Source organism: Nuphar pumila, chromosome 10 (genome assembly GCF_984573655.1).
Source record: "Nuphar pumila chromosome 10, dmNupPumi1.hap1.1, whole genome shotgun sequence".
Lineage (NCBI taxonomy): Eukaryota > Viridiplantae > Streptophyta > Magnoliopsida > Nymphaeales > Nymphaeaceae > Nuphar > Nuphar pumila.
In genome coordinates this window covers 95,230,792-95,255,032 of record NC_143258.1, presented here as the reverse complement: position 1 = coordinate 95,255,032, position 24,241 = coordinate 95,230,792, and the positions used below count along the sequence as shown (strand labels likewise).

The 24,241-nt window shown below is 37.8% G+C and overlaps 2 protein-coding genes across 2 annotated transcripts; both read left to right on the top strand.

The window, feature by feature from the left end:
* The first annotated feature begins 1,240 nt into the window (after positions 1 to 1,240).
* On the top strand, positions 1,241 to 1,882 carry LOC149827447 (uncharacterized). Its single transcript, XM_090020320.1, has one exon. The coding sequence runs from the start codon at positions 1,275 to 1,277 to the stop codon at positions 1,689 to 1,691; it is 417 nt and encodes a 138-aa protein (XP_089876446.1). The 5' UTR covers positions 1,241 to 1,274; the 3' UTR covers positions 1,692 to 1,882.
* Positions 1,883 to 17,716: 15,834 nt separating this feature from the next.
* On the top strand, positions 17,717 to 22,613 carry LOC149827446 (amino-acid permease BAT1 homolog). The gene is made up of 8 exons (XM_090019371.1): positions 17,717 to 17,944; positions 18,046 to 18,306; positions 19,821 to 19,839; positions 19,926 to 20,145; positions 20,237 to 20,418; positions 20,675 to 20,964; positions 21,163 to 21,292; positions 22,092 to 22,613. Exons 1-8 carry the CDS (start codon positions 17,823 to 17,825, stop codon positions 22,437 to 22,439), a joined length of 1,572 nt encoding a protein of 523 aa, XP_089875497.1. The 5' UTR covers positions 17,717 to 17,822; the 3' UTR covers positions 22,440 to 22,613.
* Positions 22,614 to 24,241: the final 1,628 nt, after the last annotated feature.

The window sequence follows — 24,241 nt, the reverse complement described above, 5'->3', positions numbered from 1 at the left end:
TGAAAATTTTGCTATTTCAGACAATGACAAGCTTGGCCCCTCAAGTGAGCAGGTAAGGCTGGGAACAAGCGAACCCGCTCATGTTTGGCTTGTAAAGTGCTCGTTCGAACTCGTAAAATAGGCTCAGCAAGCTGAATATGAATAATAGGTACTTGGTTTGGCAAGACTCATATAAGCTTGTTAGATATTAAAAAATATATTTTACATGTATATGTTTTGTAATTCTATTTCTTTCAGCTCTAAACCAATGTATTTTTTCTATAAATAAGCCAGCTCGAACTTGACTAGTTGAGCCTACGCTGATTATGAGCTCAAACTTAGCTTGGCTCTTCACAAGAATAAGCCAAAACTTGAACAGTTCAAGCTCGGCTTGTTCAGCAGGTTTACCAGCACTATGAACAAGAATATGAAAATTTTCTCTGTTACAAGAAGAAACGTCATGACATACCTTATAGTATTTTAATGTTATTTTAATAACGACTATAATAAATATATTTATTTTATCAATTAAATAAAAAAATACTAAAATATGAGAACTAATGTGTGAATTGAGATTTTGGTGAATTTTTTGTTATGTTCTCTTGAATCTAACCATACAGATGTGATCTACATTCTTGTTTTTATAAGAACTTGCTCTTGAATCATCTGATTTCGATATAAACGAGTTTTTTTAAGGCTTTAAAATCAATCGCTCATGATCTTCATAAATATTCAAGCATTCAAAAATTGCATTTTCCATCGAAAATACAATATGTAATGGTTGATTCCTAACAAATTCACCATGACAAGCACATCCACATGGTTGAATTTACAAAAAAGTGTTGAAAATGCTCATTTTTCTAGTTCTCATATTCTAGTGACTCTTTATATATATATATATATATATATATATATATATATATATATATATATATATATATAGAGAGAGAGAGAGAGAGAGAGAGAGAGAGAGAGAGAAAGAGAGAGAGAGAGAGACTCCGTTTTTTACCCAGTATTATAATCGGCCTTAATATTAAGATGAAATATCGGCGATATTTGTCACATATCTATTAATAATTTAATATGTCATCCAACTAACAAGTCCCATGAGCGGCCCGCAAATTTCTGCATTTTATCATCTTTGACTAAAAGTTGGTGTTGAAGGTCATTTTAACCGCATGAGACGACCATTTTTGTCATCCATGCGACACCAACCCCCTTCTTTATATAATGAAAAACTGGTACATCTTCACCTACAAAGTCTCTCTCTCTCTCTAATTCACTAGAAAGGGAAGATGGGAGGCATTTCTATGGGTTTCTATGGGAGTTTGAAGAGGTACTGGAACAGGAGGCAGTACCAACGCCTAGACCATGAAGGGTCACGAAGGAGCCGCATGAGGATGGCTAAGCTCGGAGGAAACAGCAGGAGACTCTGGAGGGTGAAGGTCATGCCCAGGGTGCACCTCAAGCTGGCTAAGCTCATGGTGTCCCCCACCAAGAAGCTCCTGGCTCGTCTCCGCGACTGCTACGTTGATGCCCTGCTGAGGCTCTCGAGCTCTGGCGGGTTCCTAGGTGATGCCAATGGCTTCTGCAGAAGGAAGGTCTCCGCCGGCCGCGAAGAGGCCGTTGGCTTCGATGGAGATTTGGAGAAGAGGGTGATCTACGAGCTCTACCGGTCTCTCGTTGCTTCTCAGAGGCTCTCTGCTTATTGAAAGAAACAAATTGCATGTAAACTAATTTTTTTTTTTTTGGTTCTTGTGTGCGTTTTGGTGTATTTTTCTTTGTGGTTATGTGGTTTGGGGTTTCTCTTCCTTGATCAAATACGAGTAATCATGTGAATGATTTGATGACCACGAATGGAAGAAACAACAAAAATATCACATCCTTTGAGTGTTCTATGTCATCCTAGCCGTGCAGCTGATGTATCTCAGTGGCTAACTCCCAGAAAAAAAAAAAACTTGATGGCTCCAGTCACATTCAGTAAAGAATGTAGACCAATCATAACTGTTGGTTAGATGGTTAGTAGGATGAAAAACCATCCTATGTCAAATGATGGGAACAGGAAGGTTTGTGGTCAAAATTAGGACATCAAAGCGCCCCCACCATTCTGAAGAAAAAATTCTATTTTGGTTGGTGGCTGAAGACATCATAGGGCCCCCACCAAGCTTAAGAAAATTTCATATTGTGGTTGGTGGCTGAGTTTTTGGAATGCGTTTGAATGCCTGGCAGGATCAGGTGTCGTCATATCAGCCATGCAATGTGCTGCTGCACCTAATCATCCTCATCTTCTATTGTACAGTCTGTCAGAGTAGAGTCCGGTTTTGGTGCAGTATGATTGCACAAAAATTGTGCATTAAGCACTCAATCGCCCTCTATCAGGTCTTGGGCCTCACATCTAACAGGCCCTGTCCCCAAGATGAAGGGTGATCAGGTGCTTAATGCACAAATATTTGTGCAATCATATTGCGCCTTTTACATCATAGTAAGGCCCAACAGCAAATGAATGATGAATAGGGGTAGTGGGTATAGCATTTGTGCAATGTGATTGCACCTGATTCCACTTGTCTACAGCGATTTCTGACTAAAGAGATCCAAGGACATGCAGATCAAGGTGTGAGGTTGTCATCGAGGGAGGATCAGATGCAATGTGATTGCACACTTTTTGTGTGCCGCTGATCACCCTCCATCTTAGGGATAGGGCCTGTCAGTTGTGGAGCCCAAAAAATGGAGTGCCTTCAGGTGCAGCGGCACACTAAAAGTGTGCAATCACATTTCCCCTGTTCTTTCTTCAGTTGTCACCCACGATGAGCAAAACATCACTAAATTGTCGTGGCATCATCAGTTCGAACTCAAAGGTTCACACCGACTAAAATGGGATTTACTCCCTGGACGTTCAGGAAGCCTTAGGTTCTATGCCAATGAACTCGGTGAGCGACACAGTTTTTTCGGTTATAAAAAAAAAAAAGGTTACAAAAACAACAAACAACAACTACGCCTTCATCCCAAAACAATTGGTATCAGCGATATGAACCAAAAAAGAAATTCATTTTGGGTCTTCCACATGAATCCTTTTCCTCCAATCATTTCTATCCAACGCCATGTCCTCGGTGAGGTTCAAAGCATTCATATCCTTTCCTATCATCTCCATCCAAGTCTTCCTAGGCCTACCCCGACCTCTTTTAACTAATATATTTTCACATTTCTCCAACCTTCTAACTGGAGCATCATTAGGCCTTCGCCGAATATGTCCAAACCACCGTAAACGATTCTCTCGCATCTTATTTTCAATGGGTGCAACACCTACCTTCTTACGTATCTCTTCGTTCCGAATCTTATCTTTTATTGTATTTCCACACATCCATCTAAGCATCCGCATCTCAGCTACACTCATTTTTTGAATATGATGTCTCTTGGCAGCCCAACATTCCGTACCATATAGTAAAGCGGGTCTAATAGTCGTCCTATAAAACTTTCCCTTTAACCGCAATGGCATTCTACGATCGCACAGCACTCCAGTAGCACTTTTCCATTTCATCCACCCAACCTTTATCCTATGATTTACATCTCCATCAATTTCTCCATACTTTTGAATGATGGATCCCAAATATTTGAAATAATCATTCACCGGCACCTTTCTTCATCATTGTCCACCAGAGAACGTCCCTAGGTACTCTATCGTATGCCTTCTCTAAATCAATAAAAACCATATGCAAATCTTTGTTCCTCTCTCTATATCTTTCAATAAGTTGTCTAAGAAGATGTATAGCTTCCATAGTTGATCTTCCAGGCATAAAACCAAATTGATTCTCCGATATCATGACAACCTTCCTCAACCTAGACTCAATCACCCTCTCCCAAAGTTTCATAGTATGACTCATGAGTTTTATACCCCGATAGTTTGTGCAATCTTGTATATCACCCTTATTCTTATATAAAGGCACCAAAGTACTCTTCCTTCACTCATTAGGCATCTTATTTGTTCGCCAAATCAAGTTAAAAAGATTTGTCAACCATTCTAAACCTTTCTCTCCCAAGCATTTCCAAGCCTCGATAGGTATACCATCTGGGCCAACTGCCCTTCTTGATTTCATTTTCTTCAAAGCCTCTGCAATTTCTTTCTTTTGAATCTTGCGCATGAAGTCACAATTTATCTCATGAAAAGGAATGGAGAAGTCTCCAAGATCTTGAGCATGACTATCATTAAATAGCTTATCAAAATAATCTTTCCATCTCTCCTTAATCTCCTCATCTTTGACTTAAACCCTTTGCGTTTCATCTTTGATACATCTAACCATACCCAAATCCTTCGATTTCCTATCTCTCATCTTTGCAAGCCTATAAATATCCTTCTCGCCTTCTTTGGTATCCAACTTGTCATAAACCTCTTTATATACCTTAGCCCTCGCGTTTCGAACAACTTTTTTAGCTTCCTTCTTTGCTATCATATACTTCTCCAAATTCTCATTATCACGACTCTTACTTAGATTTCTATAACACTCTCTTTTAACCTTAATAGCTAATTTGACATCCTCGTTCCACCATGGTGTATCCTTACCTAGTGGTGCACCGCCTTTAGACTCACCCAATACCTCCTTAGCTACTTTTCTCATACCACCCGCTATCTTATTCCACATTGATTCCGAATCCTCCTCGAGACACCAATCAACTTCCTTAACTACCTGCTCTACAAACATTCCTTGTTTAGCTCCTTTCAGTGCCCACCACTTAATTCTAGGATCTATCCTATGTCTATCCCTTTTGCGGCATTGTCTAATTCTAAGATCTAAAATTAAGACTCTATGTTGTGTAGCTACACTTTCTCCTGATATAACCTTACAATCGATGCAACAACCCCTATCTCTCTTTCTAAGTAGGAAAAAATCTATCTGACTCGTATTAACCCCACTTTTAAATGTTACTAGGTGAGACTCCCTCTTCCTAAACCAAGTGTTTGCTAAGATCATATCATAGGACAAACAAAAATCTAAAATCCTTTCTCCACTTTCATTTCTTTCTCCTATACCATAGCCACCATGGATATTCTCAAATCCATCCCTACTAATGCCTACATGTCCATTAAGGTCACCGCCGATGAAAAGCTTTTCTCCATAAGATGTCTCTTGTACTACTCCATCTAAATCTTCCCAAAATTGATGCTTAATGGAATCATCTAAACCTACTTGAGGTGCATAAACACTAATAATATTAATAATATCCGTACCTAATACTAATTTAATAAGTAAAATTCTATCACCCTTCCTACGGACCTCAACTACATTATCTATAAACTGACGACTCATAGCAATCCCTACTCCATTCCTATTCCTATTTATTCCTGTATACCAAATCTTATATCCCCAAGGTTCTATCACTTTAGCTTTCTCACCTACCCATTTGGTCTCTTGAAGACATAAAATATCAATCTTTCTCCTACACATAACATCTACTAACTCTACCAACTTACCAGTTAAAGACCCTATGTTCCAAGTGGCTAACCTAATTTTATGGTCTTGGACTAACTTCTTTACCTCCACCCGTCCAACAAAGTGAGGGAACCCTTGCCTATTTGACACCACACCCGGGCGCCGGTGTGACGCGTCGCTTCTGGGCGACGACCTAGCAACCCTTGCACATTTATCACTGCCTCCGGGCCTAAAGAGTACAGCGCGTCGCTCAGTAGGGAACGCCCCAACGAAATTCTCATATTGGTTCATTTTCATAGGATATGACAAAGTTTTTATGCTGGTTGTCACAGGCCTACCGCAACCCTCCTCCTTTATCCGGGCTTGGGACCGGCAGTGTATAACTACACAGGCGGAGTTATAAAAAAAAAAAAAAAAAGGTTGCCAAACATAATTCAATATTGACATGTATCTGATCCAATAGGTCTAAAGTTTGGGCATAATGAACTGGGTCCAACAGCTAATCGGGTATTTCTCCTAGATCCAAGTGATGGGTGGACCTTAATCTAGTTTAAAAGTTTATAAACCATATACGAGATTCAACCTGAGAACCCAATGGGATCTGAAATTTTTACATATAAAAAATTTAGAAAATAGAAAAATTTATGGCATCTAGTATTGCCACCTAGACTTGGACATTGGTCAGATCGTACTTAAATTAGGTCCTGTGGGACCTGGTACCAGCACCTCAAAATGCATCTAGATTTGGTAGAGGATGAATGTTTGGACCTTGTGGAGAGAAGATTAGGTGGGATGTGGTTGCACACTTTTGGTGTACTGCTGCACCTGATAACCCCATTTGTAGGTGGGCCCTACTTATAAAAATCTGCCCTGTTGTTTTCGTGCAACTTTCATGATAAGTTGTTGAAGTAGCAATCATTTTCTTTACCTCACTCTCAATGAAAAAAAACAAACAGCAAATCATCATGGTGAGAAAGTGTCATGCTGAACCTAATTTTTTCCACCAACGATCGCTTTTCATGTGTGAATCCTTTCATACCTACCTATTAAAGCATTTTCTTAAGAAGGCTGAGTTGGTAGGATTTTCAAGAAATTCATGAACCTTCCCATGAAAAAGGCATTTCCCTTTCATGAGAATGAAAAACTAAAATCTGAACTCAAACCCTAAACCCTTGGCGGTAATCGGTATTTGTCATTTAGTATAAAAGTGCCCGTCGGGCTTACGAAGGCTCTGATTATCAGGTAGGAACAACTTGTGAATGTCACCAAGTTATTTGACGGGACATCACAAGTTCGAAACTCAGGGGTGGCATCTCTTGTTGCAATCTTGAAATTGCCAGTGAACAGGGGACCTCGATATTTTTACCAACCCAAGGCTAGCTAATGCATGATTAGTGATGGGGTTTTCTCCTTGAATTATCCAAAAAAAAAAGTGGCAGTGGGTTAAGGGCTGGTAAACTAGCTGAACATGGCATGATCATATTTGGCTCGTTTACCAGTGGATTGTGCTCGTGACTCAGCTGATGTTCATGTTTTGATTGGTGGTCGAGTCCAAGCTCTCTCTCAGCTTTGGCACTTTCCCAGCATAGAAAAATGCCTTATACTACCACCGAACTCTTGACTGGAGATTGGAGGTAGTTACTGAGAATGTTAGAAAGAGGCAGGTAGTGGATACTGGTGAGAGTTGGGGCTTCTCTTTTTCCATTTTCTGCTTCCCACAAGAGAGAGAGAGAGAGAGAGAGAGAGAGAGAGAGAGATTACTAAGGCAGAGGATCAACAAAAAGTTGAGCCCGCAAAAACAAAAAAACAACATACCCAAAACAAAGGGCCGAAAGCACGAAGGCAAAACACAAAAATAAAAGAACACAGAGATCAACCAAGGTTTTGAGGAAGAGAATAAGACTGAAGGGGGCAGATAACACGAGAGTAGAGGCGCAAAATTGCGTACACATCAACCAAGATGCAAATGACGAGCTTATTGAAAGCAATCACGATTTGACAGAAGATCGCATTGTTGCGAGTCATCCACACAACCCACCAAGAAGTAAGAAGTCAAGTTCTCTAGATCAGCCGCCAATACTTGCAACTGCGAACCCGCGATGGACCCCACAGAAGGTCGAGTGTGAAGGATTCCTGTCTCACGATTACTTCATGTTGATTCCACGTACTTTTAAAGAGATCCACAAAGATTTGGCCTGCCCAAAACAGATGGTAGGTGGATTCTTCCACCGCTTGGCAAAGGATGCACCTACTAGGATACTAAAAACCTACCTTCTTAAGGAAGTTGTTCATTTGTACTCTATTGTGTAAAATTAACCAGGCTAAGAACCGAGAGCGGGGAGTTTGCCCATTCACCCATAAAAGATGCTCAGGATGCCAGTCAGCCCCAAGCGGAAGAAGAGACCGATACAGAGTTTTAGTGCATAAAACGTCGCTAGGCGCAATTATCCATTACAAAAATTGTACGTCAGGACCAGGATCACCATCTTGCATGAGGATGAAAGACATAGCCTTAAGCCACATGCGACGCAAGTGCGAGACATAAAGCCTGCGAGAACGACGAATATAATGGATCGACTCAAGGGAATCGTACTTAGCATGGAACAGAGGAGTACACAGATTGCCTGGATGGTGCATCATTCAATATTACTTCACGACGAGAGCAATACTCCGTAATCTGAGAGTGAAGATCCCCAGACCAGCCATACGCTTTGGTAACACCAACGAGTTTCATCCAACCAAGTGACGCTTAGTCCGAAGGTGACAACCAGACCAAAGAAAATCCGCCATCAAACTAGAGAACTTTTTCTCCACACCCTTGAGCATCAGAAACATGAACATAAAAAATTTTGGGATAGAGGACAAGACGTGCCTAATAAGGGTAAGCCGACCGACGATGAAAAGGTAGGAAGTCTGCCGGAAAGAAATTTTGGTCTGGACTTTTTGGATAGTGACAGTCCAAGCGGCTGAGAGGATGCACTTTATTTGTAAAGGGGGACCCAGATTGGAAATAGGTAAATCCGAAGTTGCGCAGCTAAAAATCTATTGTCCGGGGGCCATCAAGGAAGGTGGGGCATTGAACATGGACAAGAAACATTTGTTGTCATTAACGGATAAACTCGAAAGAGAGAGGAAAAACTGAAGGATGAGCTTGAATTTGGGGGACCAGTAGCCATGGTTTATGGATGGCCTATATGTTGGAATTATAAGCAAGACTCATTGTTTTCTTCCCTCATTTACTTGTCTTGGGAACCCGTTTTACATTAAGGCTATCTGCAGTTTTCTATGCAAACTCTTTGGGTTCCTCTTCCATTTATTTCTTTTCCTTGAAAATGTAATAGTCTTTTAGTTTTTCTATGATAGGAATTTACTATGTAATTAAATTCTGGTTGGGCTTGAATGCTATATATATATATATATATATATATATATATATATATATATATATATATATATATATATATATAGCAGCCATGTATCATCTTTTTGATATGTCATTGGATTGTTTTGAAGCCATTTGTAGTCTTCTCTTTCTTTGGCACCATTTCTGTGTGTTTTCACTCTAGAGAACAATCTTCTTCTCTAGTTTGCTGTTTTATTTCCAACATAGTGGTATCAGAGCTAGGATGACTTCTAATAGTATGGTTCAACCACAAGTTCCTTGCTTTGCTGGAAAAAATTATAACAAGTGGAGTATTCAAATGAAGGCGCTCTTTGTCTCTCAAGATCTATGGGACATCATTGAAAGTGGATTCGATGAGATGGACAATGTGGAGGGCATCACTCAACGACAACAAACTGAGTTGAAGGAAAATTGGAAGAAGAACAATAAGGCTTTGTTCTATATTTATCAAGTTGTTGATGAGGTCATTTTCGAAAGGATATCCTCGGCGAAATCGGCAAAGGAAGCATGGGATACTCTCTATACAACATACAAAGGAGAAGACAATGTAAAAATGGTGAGACTCCAAACTCTTAGAAGTGAATTTGATTCTTTAAGGATGAAAGAATCTGAAACGATTGAAGCTTTTTTCAATCGAGTCTTCTTCATTGTTAATCAAATGCGAGTAAATGGTGAAAAACTTGAAGATCAAAGAGTTGTTGAAAAAATATTAAGGAGCTTAACTCGCAAGTTTGAACATATTGTTGTTGCTATAGAAGAATCCAAAGATTTATCCACCTTGTCCATTGATAGTTTAATGGGATCACTTCAATCTCATGAACTTCGTATAAAGCAATTTGATTCTCCTCCAATCGAACAATCTTTTCAGACACAACTCTCTATTCGTGGTGGTGCTCGAGGATGAAGAGGAAAAGGAAGAGGATATGGAGGTAGTAGAAATCAAGAGACAAAAGAAGAGGTAAGTGATTCATTTTATTCTATGTGAGGAAGAGGTCGAGGTCGTGGTCGCTCTCTCTCACAAGTTCAATGCTTTCATTGTCAGAAGTATGGTCACACCATAAAGTTTTGTAGAAAGAGATTGGTAGAAGAAAACCAAAAGGAGATAACTTTCATGCATGAGAAAAATGAAATTATTGATGATGATATTCTCTTTCTTGCTTGTGATACCAAAGAAGAAACACATGATGAAGTATGGTATATTGATAGTGGTTGTAGTAACCACATGACTGAAAACAAAAATTTATTTGTGAACTTAAATGAAATGGTCCAAACTGAAGTTATAACAGGTGATGATAATAGGCTTGCGGTCAAGGGACGCAGTGATATTCTTGTTAAAACTAACCTTGGAAACAAGCATGTCACCGATGTTTTCTATGTTTCAGGCCTCAAATACAATCTTTTGAGTGTTGGGCAACTTATTCTAAAAGGATATGATCTTCATTTCAAAGGAGAAATATGTGAAATTAAGGACAGAAAGAATGCTCTCATAGCTGAGGTGAAAATGACTCAAAACAAAATGTTTTCATTTATATTTCAAAATGTTGTTCTTCCTTGCTTCAATACTATTAGTAAAGATTCATCATGGTTGTGGCATCTTCGATATGGACATTTGAACTTCAATTTTTTATCTCTTATGTGCAAAAAACATATGATCAGAGGCATGCCTAACATTCATCAGCAAGACAAAATTTGTGAAGGTTGTGTTCTTGGAAAACATCATAGAGACTCTTTTCCTGTTGGCAAATCTTGGCGAGCATCAAAACCACTTGAGTTAGTTCATTCTGATCTATGCAGCCTTATGTGCACCACATCTATTGGAGGTAATCGTTACTTTTTAACATTCATTGATGACTTCAGTCGGAAGACATGGGTTTATTTTTTAAAAGAAAAATCTGAGGTGTTCAAATATTTTAAGCAATTTATGACATTTGTTGAAAAGCAAAGTGATATCTCTATCAAAGCCTTGTGTACTGATCGTGGAGCTGAATATATGTCAAATGAGTTCGAGGAATTCTTGAAAGAGAAAGGCATTCGTCATCAGAAGACTACTCGGTACACACCTCAACAAAACGACATTGCAGAAAGGAAGAATCGCACGATCATGGAGATGGCAAGAAGTATGTTGAAATCTAAAGGTATGCCTAACATATTCTGGGCTGAATCAGTGGCATGTGCTATTTATCTTCTTAATCGTGCCCCCACTAAAAGTGTTCAAAACCTAACTCCTCAAGAAGCTTGGAGTGAGCAAAAACCATGTGTTGCTCACTTGAAAGTATTTGGCAGCATATGTTATTCTCATATTCCCAATGAACGAAGGAACAAGCTTGAAGATAAATCTGAAAAATGTATCCTCGTTGGGTACAGTGAATGCTCAAAGGCTTATAAGCTTTACAATCCAATCACCAAGAAAATTATCATCAGCAGAGATGTAAAATTCAATGAAGAAGAATCTTGGAATTGGGATGAAAAGAATGAAAATAAAAATTAACATTTCATCAATAAGGAGGAGAGTCATGAACCAAGTGGTGATGGTAGTGATGGAGATACTTCACTCTCCTCTCTATCTACGCATTTATCACCATCTTCCTCATCTTCAAGGAGTTCTGAATCTCCTCCTATGAAGACAAGAAGTCTTCAAGAAATTTATGAAAGAGCAAGAAGAAATCTTGAGAAAGACTTGGTGAATTTTGCTTTATTTGCGGATGCCGATCCAATTACTTATGAAGAAGCATCTCAAGAAGAGAAGTGGAGAATTGCTATGAATCAAGAAATGGACTCCATTGAAAGAAATCATACGTGGGAGTTGACTGACCTCCCAAATTGATACAAATCTATTGGCGTCAAGTGGGTATATAAAACAAAATTCAACTCAAATGGAGAAGTTGAAAAATGCAAAGCTCTGCTGGTGGTAAAAGGTTACAAGCAAAGTTATGGCGTTGATTTTAATGAAGTTTTTGCTCCTGTGGCTCGCCTTGAAACAATTCACATGGTGTTAGCTTTGGCTGCTCAAAGAAAATGGAAGGTCTTTCAAATGAACGTAAAATCAACATTCTTGAATGGTCTTCTTGAAGAAGAAGTGTATATTGATCAACCTCTGGGTTATGTAAAGAAGGGTGAAGAAAATAAAGTGTGTCGATTGAAGAAGGCTTTATATGGGTTGAAACAAGCGCCAAGGGCTTGGTATAGTCACATTGATGGATACTTCTTGAGGAATGGTTTCAAATGGTGTCCTTTTGAGCATACTTTGTTTGTCAAAGAAGGCAATCAAGGGAAGTTCTTAGTCATATGCTTATATGTTGATGATTTAATAATTACCGGCACTAATGCAACCATGTGTGAAAATTTTAAGAAGGATATGATGCACGAATTTGAAATGATTGACATGGGGCTTCTCTATTTTTTTCTGAGCATTGAAGTAAAGAAAGCTGAAGATGGAATATTTATATCTCAAAAAAGGTATGCTGAAAATATATTGAAGAAATTTAGAATGGAGGGTGTTACACCTCTTAATACTCCCATGGAAGTTGGATTGAAACTTAGCAAAAATGATGGTGAGAGAAAGATTGATGCAACTCTCTATAGAAGCCTTGTTGGTAGTCTTATGTACTTGACTGCTACAAGACCTAATCTTATGCTTGCTGTCATCATGGTTAGCAGATTCATGGAATCTCCTTCTAATACTCATTGGGACATAGGCAAAAGAATCTTGAGATATGTGTGTGGCACTATCGATTATGGAATTCATTATAAATGTGTCGAAGATTCAAGATTGGTGGGTTTTTGTGATAGTGATTGGGGTGGAAACATAGATGATAGTAAAAGCACTTCAGGTTTCATTTTTCACATTGGCTCAGGTGCAATCTCGTGAGCATCGAAGAAGCAAACAGTTGTGGCTCTCTCCACAACCGAAGTTGAGTATATTTCATTGGCTCTTTCTAGTTGTCAAGCTCTCTGGCTAAGGTGGATTCTTCATGAGCTGAAGCATCCTCAATATGAAAGCACTCTTCTGTTTTGTGACAATAGTTCAACCATAGCACTCACCAAAAATCTAGTTTTTCATGGCAAAAGCAAGCATATTCGAATCAAGTATCATTTCATTAGAGACTTGGTCAAAGATGTCAATATCAATGTCAAGTTTTGCAAGACCCAAGACCAAGTGGCTGATATCTTTACAAAAGCATTGAAGAATGAAACTTTCAACAAATTGAGAGAGAAATTAGGTGTCGTCATAGTCTAGCTTAAGAGAGGCTGTTGGAATTATAAGCAAGACTCATCGTTTTCTCCCCTCAATTACTTGTTTGGGAACCCGTTTTACATTAAGGCTATTTGCAGTTTTCTATGCAAACTCTTTGGGTTCCTCTCCCATTTATTTCTTTTCCTTGAAAATGTAATAGTCTTTTAGTTTTTCTATGATACAAATTTATTATGTAATTAAATTCTGGTTGGGCTTGAATGCTATATATATAACAACCATGTATCCTCATTTTGATATGTCATTGGATTGTTTTGAAGCCATTTGTAGTCTTCTTTTTCTCTAGCACCATTTCTGTGTGTTTTCACTCTAGAGAACAATCTTCTTCTCTAGTTTGTTGTTTTATTTTCAACACTATATTTAGGGTATTCACTCTTATAGTTGGTTTATCCATGTCTGCTCTTCTTATCCAACATCTGGTGGCCTTTATTATTGGAGTGCTAAGCTGTGGCAGTAAATGGAGCCCTTTAGCTTCTTGGTTAACAGGCTGGTGAGTTATCTGTGTTCATGTATATTAGTCTACTGATGTTTTTATTGGTCTGAATCAATGTTGTAAGAATTGTCTCGGATTCAGGGAATCTGGTGATTCCGATTCAGGGTTGAATCGTTTTGAATCGACCAACTTTTCACCACAGAAAGACGTGCCAAAAAATTAAGAAACTATTTTTAACCATTTTTCAGATTTGTTTGAAAATTAGCCGGTTCAGGTCAGTTTGGTATCGATTTTCTACCAATACAATACGAATGTGCCGATATCCAACGATGCTGACAACATTGGTCTGAATGAAAAGCATGGACCAGAACCAGGAAGCCTGAGAATGCAAGCGAAATAAATCTCGGCTTCATTCAGTAATGAAGTAAGCTAATATGGATCTACCTGCTCTTTTCAGCAAACTCACGTTTACAAGTTCTCATTACATCACTAATTAGAAGAGCTTTAAACCAATTTTTCTCTTTTGGAATTTGTGTTTAATTAAATCATGTTTTGTACATGCTGGTATTTCTGTCTAAATATGAAAAATTAACAATCCTGGCTTGCATTTTGAGAACAAAAGTTTTTTCGTTCTTGGACCTCATTTTCTGGTTGCATATTTAGGTGTAAACTTCTGCAGTGAAGTAGTTATCTTGGAACTATATACGGTGTATTCCCCTTGTCGATCAAGGCTTTGGTTGTCAATATAATCCAATTTAACTGCTGATAAGGTTCTGATTCAGCAATACAACCAAGAATTAACAAAGTTGTATTCGTCAAGCGAGGGTCCTAGCCTCGGAGTTTTATGCCGCCGGCACGACAACCGTAGGTATGCCAGGCTGAGCCAGCACGAACCAGGTCTTTGTGCTGGGTGCGGTTTCTTCGGGTTATAAATTGAGTTTCTAGCTGGTAGTACTTGATGGTTTCTGGGTTGATTACTTAGTTAAAATGTTAAACCTTGATGAGACAATGCAATACTGAATGATATTAGACTTGGGGCGTATTTGTTTCATGCCTTCTTTCATGTGAAAGGTCCCTTTCTCATGAAAGTGAAGCTCTTTCTCGTGTGGATTAATCCAGGTGGGAAAGAGAGTGGGGCCTGCTCATTACAGTCTAACACAGACACTAGATGAAATATTTTTTCTGTGCTTTGGATGGGCTGATTCTGATTCAGAATATAAGTTGCTTAGATCTGTTGGTTGCAGTTAAATTATAGAGCTGTGTAGGATATTGAACACCACGCATTTGGGTCTCACTTCCAACCGTCCCATATCCATTTTGTCATATTGCAAAGCCAATTCGACATCGGTATTATTAGATTTGGCATGGGTTTCCTAAATCCAATTTGGTGAAATTTCAAAAATATAGATTGGACCCAATTACATATGTCAAGTTACACGTTATTTAGATATATTGTAAAAGCTAGACAGCCAATAGGGTTTGGATTTGCTATAGACTTTCCCGCTCAAACTCAGTTTGAACATAACCCATTTACCTGAGATCAGTTTGGATTGGTCCGGTTACCTGCATCCAAGTTGAATTTCAATCATTCATACGGACATCACAAATCTCATTAGTTGGATTTTCTACATGAAGTAAAATCTTGCAACAAATGATTTTTTTATTTGAAAACCTTAAGAATATATATGGTTAATCTAACATTAAATCAAACTTTAAAAGGATTCAACCTTATTAAATTAAAATACATGGTTACTTTTTACTGGGTTATAGGTCTTTTGAACTGTGAAAGAAAATGAAAAGTCAAATACTTTTTTCAAAAAAGTAACTTTATGAACCTATCAAATTTTATCTTTTTAGCCTCAAAAAGTAATTATGTATTTTCAATATACCATTCTTTTAAGAGTATTTTAGTTATTTTAATAAGGTTGAATTCATCTAAAGTTAAATTCAACTAGTTTCATGATAAATTAACCTCTATATATCTATATATATAATGTGTTAAAATCATAAAGAATATATTAAGATTTTTAAAATTTCAAACAAAAGTTTAATACCATAAAATATTGCATTAAAATAACTATATTTTCAATATATCACGGATATATTCGTATCTAAAAATTATAACCATATTGAAGAGGAGAGTGGAAGGGTAAGGAGGAACAAGGGTTACCGGGTCAATTGCAAAAATCTGAATTCTAGGGGTCTCGTGTGAAATCTATGAAATGGGGTTCCCCACTAGTAGAAGGCAGGAAACCTTTTGGTGAATGTGAGCTCTCTTATTATATAATTTTTTTTTCTAGAGTAACACACAAAAAATGAGGAGAAAGGATCAACAAATTTTTTTTTAATGAAAAAAAGGGGCGACACTTTTAATCAAAATCGTCTAAATTTTTGGTCACAGATTTGGTTGCTTGTTTGTCTTTTCCATAAGCAATTGAATGGTTGGCGATAGCTGACAAAAATTCCAGGCAGTTGTTCATAGATATGGTAAATAAAAAACTCACGCTTTTTTGTCTGACTTTTGCCGGTACAATAATGTCGGCATCGTTCACATGCACTTTCTCAATTATCATTAGGACAATAAGTCTTGGACTTGTTGCTACCACGTGTAATGTCATGGAAACTTTTTTTAGAAAAACTTCTTCCCAGTGTCGTCAGTTACAAAAGTACCACTGTCTTCCCCCTGAAATGGGACGAAATGGATGCGGGGGAAGGTAATTTCTACAAACGTTGGATGCTCGTAACGGCTAAAAAGCTGTTCTTTTCTTAACACCCCTCCTCCCCCCTCCCTCCCTCTGTTACAAAAAGAATAAGATTGAGGGGAATACATTAAAAAAAAAATTTAAAGTCTACTGGCGGGTGGATGTAGGGGTGTTAATGGATTGGGTTTGACCCAGACCTGACCCGTACCAAACCCTATAGGGTTAGGGTTTGGTAATAAATAAAGTCTGATCACAATCCGGGTCGGACCCAAAGGACCCAATTAATATATGGAGCTAAGTATGGTTTGTGAAATTCCATACCATACCGGGGGCCCGACCCAAGTTTCGACTATGATACGCAAATTTTCAATGTAAAAAGGATAAAAATTATTATTTTACCAAGTCTAGTTTATGTAATCCTTATAAGATTCAAGTATGGTTTCTCTTATGGTAGGTCTCATTGAACCCTCATGGATTGCAAATTTTCAATAGATTCATGACCTGATTGTGATTAGGGTTGTCATCGGGTCCAGTTTGCATCAGGTACCCTACCTGACCCGAACCCAAATTCTCGGGAATGGACATGAAAACTATTGTATTCGGGTCGACCTGAACCCGATTCAAATGTGAATCGGGTTTGAATCATGATTTTTGTGGGGGCATCAGACCTGACAGCCTTTTTGCTGAGTACCCAATCGGACTCGAGTATTTTATATATATTTTTCATAGAAATAAAGTTTTTTAAATTATTTTGGTGTAGGTTTGAGATTCTAACCCAAACCTGGTTGTTAGTTATATGGGCGGGTAGGCCCTGACCCGTTGACAGCCCTAATTGTGATCAGGGCATCTATTGGCAATCTTAGAGGATAAAGGGTGTCCTCGAAATTTCTTTTGCATTGGGGGGACAATGCATTTGTCAAGTATTCAGTCTTTCAAAGCATACTCTGCGGTTCACACCTTAGTAGTCTCATGCACGCCATCCATGCCTAGCACTTTTTAAAACCTGTTTGTTTCTTTTTGCCACTGTGAAAGATTCATTCAGATTTTCAAGGATTCCTTGATGCGTCATCCTCAAAGAAACAGTTATAGTTTGCCAAGTTTGACCATGGGCTAATAGAGATTCTTTTAGGGAAAGTAGCTGCTGCCTCAGAATTTCATGCAGCAACATGGGGGGGGGGGGGGGGGGCACAGGAAGATTGAGGTGTGTGGTCCTCAATTCAAAAAGCAAAGTTTCAGTATGGGCTTTCTGTATTATGTGAGGTCTCTGGACAGCTCCCATTGACCAGCTTAATAATTTAGTATTAGATTAAAGAAGGAGAACCAAAAAGCTAACTTGGCATAAGTTACACTTACGTTTGGGATACTAATTGCCACCAACAATCTCTATTTACAATTAGACCTTTCTCTCTTTACCTTTCCAAAGATGTGGTTTTCGTCCACTCGTTTTGGTACATATTTTTCAACATCCACAATCTCTATTTGCATAATATAAACCATTCTCTCCTCTTGAAAATTGCATCATGCCCAACAAGAGTTTCATCTTGGGCATGCAAATCTTGTGAGAGTTGCCTGGCTTTCTGTCTGCTGCACATTTTGTTGGAAGTTGGGAGCTCTCTCTGTTTCTGCAAAGATGGTTTGGAAGGACCGAGGTGGAAGTGACCAAATTGTTGATGTAGACCGTGATGTCGCTGATTCAGGTCATTCAAGACTGCACGAGCTTGGTTACAAGCAGGAGCTGAAGCGTGATCTATCGTATGAGAAGATGTTCTTTATAGATTTGTTCTGTGAATTATCACAATGTTTTCAAGTGTTTTGGTGAAGAAGTTTGATGATGGTGATTGGTTGGTTTGCAGGGTGATCTCCAACTTTGCATTTTCTTTTTCTATCATATCGGTTCTTACTGGATTAACCACTCTTTATAACACTGGGCTCACCTTTGGTGGCCCCGTTGTTACTACATATGGGTGGTTCATTGCTGGGTTCTTCACCATGTTTGTTGGGTTGTCAATGGCCGAAATCTGCTCTTCTTATCCGACTTCTGGGGGTCTTTACTATTGGAGTGCTAGGCTCTCTGGAAAAGAATGGGCACCATTTGCTTCATGGTTGACTGGATGGTAAGCTTCGAATAACTTGCACAGGGTCTTGAAGGGAAATGTATCACTTTGGTATCCTTTTTTTCTTGTTCTCCTTGAAGCTTGCAGTGCTTCTTGGTTTATTCAGATGTTGATGTTTTCAGTTCATCACATGACCTTCTTCTTAGTGTCTTTCTTCTCTAGTGTTGATCCTCAGTGGACTTTTCCAGTGAAAAATGAGGGAAATTAAGAGAAAATGGCCATTATATGAGAGGTGATTGTTCAAAGACAAGGCTGTCTTCAAAAATCTTTTTGTTGAATTCTCAAAGGAAAAACTAGCTCTTCCTAATGGAATTCATGAGTTTCCTCATTGCAATTTTAGCGAAAATGACTTTTGTAAACAGTGGATTACAAATCCTTGCCTCTTTGCAGAGTTAAACAATGACCAGTGATTAGGATTGGCCCGTTTACAAGAACTTAACATAAATTTTTATCCACGGTTTCATCTTCCTTGATTTGATGCTCTACCTATCATTCTGTTCATTTGAACTTATTTTACAGGATGAAGAAATCATATGCTAGAGAGACCTCACATAGATATTCGCTATCTATAGGCTAGTAATAGATTCATGACATGCTTGAACTCTGCAACTTGTTCTGAATATGCTGCAATAAGTCTTGTCAGATAAAATGAGATTGTGTCATCCTTTTTTTTTTGAGAAAAAAAGATCATAGTATTATAAGATTAAAGTTCAGTGAGTCATTGGTCTTCTTTGGAAGTGATTGTGTCATCCTTTTGATCAACTGAATGTATGCTAACTTCTGGTGGTCCTAAAACTTCTGCATATAAAGGTATACCTTCTTCCACTTGATTCAGTTTTTGAAGTTCACCTAACTTCAGCAGTTTCAATTGTGAAAAAAACCATTCGTGTCATAGTCCCATCCCATTACCGCTTGACACAGCAAAGTCAACGAAATATGTCATAAAACATATAGAGTTAAAACTTATATTTTATAGTTCTTAAATGATCGTCATCCATTCTTTTCTAAGCAGCTATAATTTCTGTAATACATAAATGATAAGAAAGTGAAAAGGAAATATTCTTCAAAAAAATGGAAAGCAAAAAGGAACCTATTATTGATGTCTCCTTCAATAGACTACCATTCCTGTTTCAGCTCTGGCTATTTTGTGATGTTATACAGCTCCCACTTTTTTTCTGTTTTTTTTCTTTTTTGAATGAAACATAGCCCCAGCTTAATGAAAGACCATTGGTATTTCACTAATGATATCAAGAACAATTTAAAATAAATGCTATTAATTATATGAATTTCGGTAATGTCTAGTAACTTTTAGTATCCTTGCATTCTCATTCCAGCACATCCCCTTGTATAGCTTTAGATTATAGGAGGTAAAGGCAAATCGATTCAGTGTCGCATTTTGACCTATATAGTTCTCTAGCAAATAGTAGACCTTGTTAATATGAACTAATATATCATATTCTCAATTTCATTGGTTGGCTAGAATTTCCTGATTGTATTTTATGCTTTATCCACAGGTTCAACATTGTTGGACAGGTAATTCTTACTTTGCCCGATGCTCTCTCTCTGATTAATTGGTTCTCATGAGTAATGGCATTTCTAATTCATGTTTCTGGTTGTAGTGGGCAGTCACTGCCAGTGTTGATTTTTCACTCGCACAATTGGTTCAAGTGATCATCTTACTTAGTACTGGTGGCGCTAATGGTGGTGGATACAAGGCCTCCAAATATGTCATCATTGGCTTCCATGGAGGAATTCTTCTTATACATGCCATTTTGAATAGTCTTCCCATTAGTTGGCTGTCATTTTTTGGACAGATTGCTGCTGCATGGAATGTTCTAGGTTAGAAATGCCAAAATCATATTCTTAATTCTTGCTTGCAAATGATATTTATGGACATTTCCCTCAAACTGAATTGATAAACTCTTAACAGGTGTATTTGTCCTTATGATTCTCATACCTGTTGTTTCAATTGAAAGGGCAAGTGCTAAGTTTGTTTTCACACATTTCAATACGGAAAATGATGTTGGAATCCACAGTAAATTGTACATATTTGTACTTGGTCTCCTTATGAGTCAGTATACACTGACTGGTTATGATGCATCAGCTCATATGGTGAGAATATTTTTCTTTTAAATTCATATTTATGATTTTTCACTAGATTTAAGTGTCAGGATCTCTAGATAAATTTTTAATTCATTTCAATTTATAAAACTATGCAGTTGTTTTCTCCAAGAGTTATCTAATGGTAGCACTTTTTTAATTTGACCAAAAAAAATCTTTTCATATGCTCAATCATTATGTTTTTGTTTGGTGTATTCACCTTGTCTTACAAAAAGAGAACATTAGATGTTTGTCTTGTTTATTGCAGACAGAGGAGACCAAAAATGCAGATAAGAATGGGCCAAGAGGAATAATCAGTTCTATTGGGATATCCATCATCGTTGGTTGGGGTTACTTACTTGGTATTACATTTGCTGTTACCAACATCCCTTACCTTTTAAGCAGTGAAAATGATGCCGGCGGTTATGCTATTGCTGAGGTATTCTATCTGGCTTTCAAGAATAGATATGGCAATGGAGTTGGAGGCATTATTTGCCTAGGAGTGGTTGCTGTTGCCATCTTCTTTTGTGGTATGAGTTCGGTAACAAGTAATTCCAGGTAAAAGTTATATTAATAAGGATTGTATCCAACTAATAAGCATATGTGGATATACAGTTTTTTCCAATATTGTCTTTTCTGTCAACTGCTTTTGAATGGAATTAGAAACCGCCATGGAAAATATTGATATGTTCCTGTTGTCATTTAGAGGCTGTTCCTTCAGCTGATCCATATTGATTTTTATTTCATGGTGAGCAGGATGGCATATGCATTTTCGAGAGATGGAGCTATGCCATTTTCGTCATTGTGGCACAAAGTAAACAAGCAGGAGGTTCCAATAAATGCTGTTTGGCTTTCAGTTTGCATTTCATTTTGCATGGCCTTAACAGTAAGTATTTGCCAGTTTATTAATTCTTTTCATCTCTCTCTTTTCTGGTCATGATCTAATCAAATCAGTTCATCCCTTAAAATTAAATACATTCAATACAAACAATCTGTTGAACCTTTTGTTCTCTTGACAAAACTGGTCAAGTGAGCTCAACTTACCTTTTGCTTATGACACAAGTTCAACTTTGTTTTAATCTTTTACTATCCAAGTGCTTGTTCTAACTTCTAAGGAGCATTTATTTCATCAAAATCCCAATAGTTGTGATTGTGATAGAATATTTAAAGTATGATTTATGCTTATCACTTGAAAATTGCACCTGCAGGTCTTCCATTTATTCAAATTTCTCATTTTTTTCAAGAATTTTGTATTTTTAATCCGACTTGCTTCTCCACTTTTCTATATGATTTAAGTTTTATAAAGTTTACCCAGCCCATGATGTTCTGCATAAGATAAAGAAATATACAACGATACTTGTATGTGTTATGTATGAGACATGCTCATGTGGAAGAGACCCAAGATACAACTAGCCAATACATGCACAAGCTATAAAAATCTGCATGAATTGGTCTATACTGTGCTGGAGTGCCTGACAAAACTCTGGAAAGTGGAACTTATTGTAGAAAACACAGGCATCTTGATTGATTTTATGTAAATTTGCCTGAGACAAAGCACTTGAGTTTTGAAACCTGATTGAAATAGTATATTTGAAGGTCAGCACAAGTTTCACCCAAGTCTTTGGCTGAATCAGCATTTTCAATCATATCTTATAACTACAACTTTCTATGTTCTTTGTTTGCAGTCTCTAGGAAGCCTTGTTGCCTTCCAAGCAATGGTGTCAATTGCAACTATTGGGCTTTACATTGCATATGCACTTCCAATTCTTTTCCGAGTAACATTAGGTCGGAAGTCATTTGTTCCAGGCCCCTTCAACCTGGGCAGGTACAGCATTTTTGTGGGGTGGGTTTCAGTCCTCTGGGTTGCCACCATCACTGTTCTTTTTTCACTCCCAGTCGCCTATCCAATTACTAAGGATACTCTGAATTACACGCCGGTTGCTGTGGGTGGCCTTCTCTTCCTTACAGTGTCATCTTGGATTCTCAGTGCAAGACATTGGTTTAAAGGCCCCATAACAAATATTAATAAATGAGTTTTGTATTTTTAGATAAGCGGTTTGGGATAGATGAAGATTCAAAATGTTCTACACGTCTCTCTGTCATTCATAATCTACCTGTCTATGTGTGGTAGTTCGATTTTTTCTTCATTGTATTCATATCTCCAATTCTACATGCAAAAATCTTTTGTAAATGTTTTCCTTGGCTTTAAGTGTTTGTGTTGGATTCAAATCAGCTCAATTCACCATGTTGTACTTGCTTCCATATAATTAATGTCACATTTATCTTGTCAGTGCGATACTTTCTTAGCCCTGGAACCATGCTTCGATATCATTCCTGGGTTGTAGGGTGCTAACTGCTAAGTCTGCCAGATATTGGAGTTCCTTGGGCTTCGTGTAGCTTAATTGGTACTATTTCTGCTTTATTTGGGCCACAATGCAGGTTACCCAGTTTCAGTTGATATATTTGAGTCACAATGCAGGTTACCTAGAGTCTCAGTTGATATGTTTGAGCCATAATGCAGGTTACCTAGAGTCTCAGTTGAATACGTATCACCGGATGTATAAACTCCAGTTCTGCTTTTATAGGTGATCTCCTTGTCACTGATATCGTTGTCTCAACTAAAGGTGCAATGTTGCAATAGTACCAATTTATGTTCATGTTGTCATCTGTGTCACATGGGTACGGCTGTGTATATGGGGATACAGTCATTTTTTAAAGTTTCTAGTATAACTAGTGTATAAGAGGATATGGAACTGGAGTCAAAATGGAGCATCCGTGTGACATAGGTTGGCATCCTAGCATCGGCTATAGACCAAAGAGCTATAGTTAAGTCGATCCCATAAGAAGTAACAGTGTAAGTGGGTTGAGTCATGTTTATTTATTTTCAATTTTATTTTAAGATTATAGCTAATGCACTGATGTAGTGTCTTAATTTGATTTTTTTCTTTATATGTTTAACAACAACTTGATTGTTGATAAATTAACAATATATAGGCTGATATATAGTCGATGTTCGATGAGTGAAAAAAAGTAAGTTGTCGATATATTAATTTGTGGCCGTGATCAATGTCTTCCAACTAATAAGTCCAATAAAGGTGCATTTGATTGTGTGTCCCGCAGGATGCTGCATAACGTGCAACATGCCAAACGCTGGACGTGGCAACGGTTGCAGTGGTTTTCTATGTAAAATACAAAGCACAGAAAATCTCTGCACATAAAATCACTACACACACAGTGCTTGTCTCGAGTACTTTACAAAGTACTCGGGTTTGATCACTTTATCTGCTCTGCTAAATTTTTGGCCTCAAGTAGGCATTTAAAACGTATTAAAACAAAGTGGAATTTAATAGCGGAATTGTTGGGTAGCTTTTTGGAAATAGATGATAGGCTATTCCTCTAAATGACCCAAAAGATAACAAAGTAACTGAAGTTAATTTTTGAAATGAAGGTGTTTTCTAAACAATGGGTTGGTTGGTTGGTTGCAGTAACATGTAGGGATATGAGCGGTTTGGACTCGGATTCGATGTAGCCAATTCTAGATCTGACTAATCTGATATTAACTGAACAGAGTTGAATTCCGATTTGGATTCAGATTCAGATGGAGAAAATCTCATAGTGGTTCCAGATTTTTATGTGCAATCGGATTCAATATCCGTTAATCTAAATATCCATCAGATTTGGAAGCAAAAATCAAAACTGTTGTGTTTATATTCGGAAATAGTTTTTTTATCAGATGTCGACAGAAAAAATTCAATTCACACGCTGTCTTCCATTCACAGGTCGATTTGTGTTTTGTGAAAACCTGGTTTTAAAATCGACTCTAAAACTTGATCCC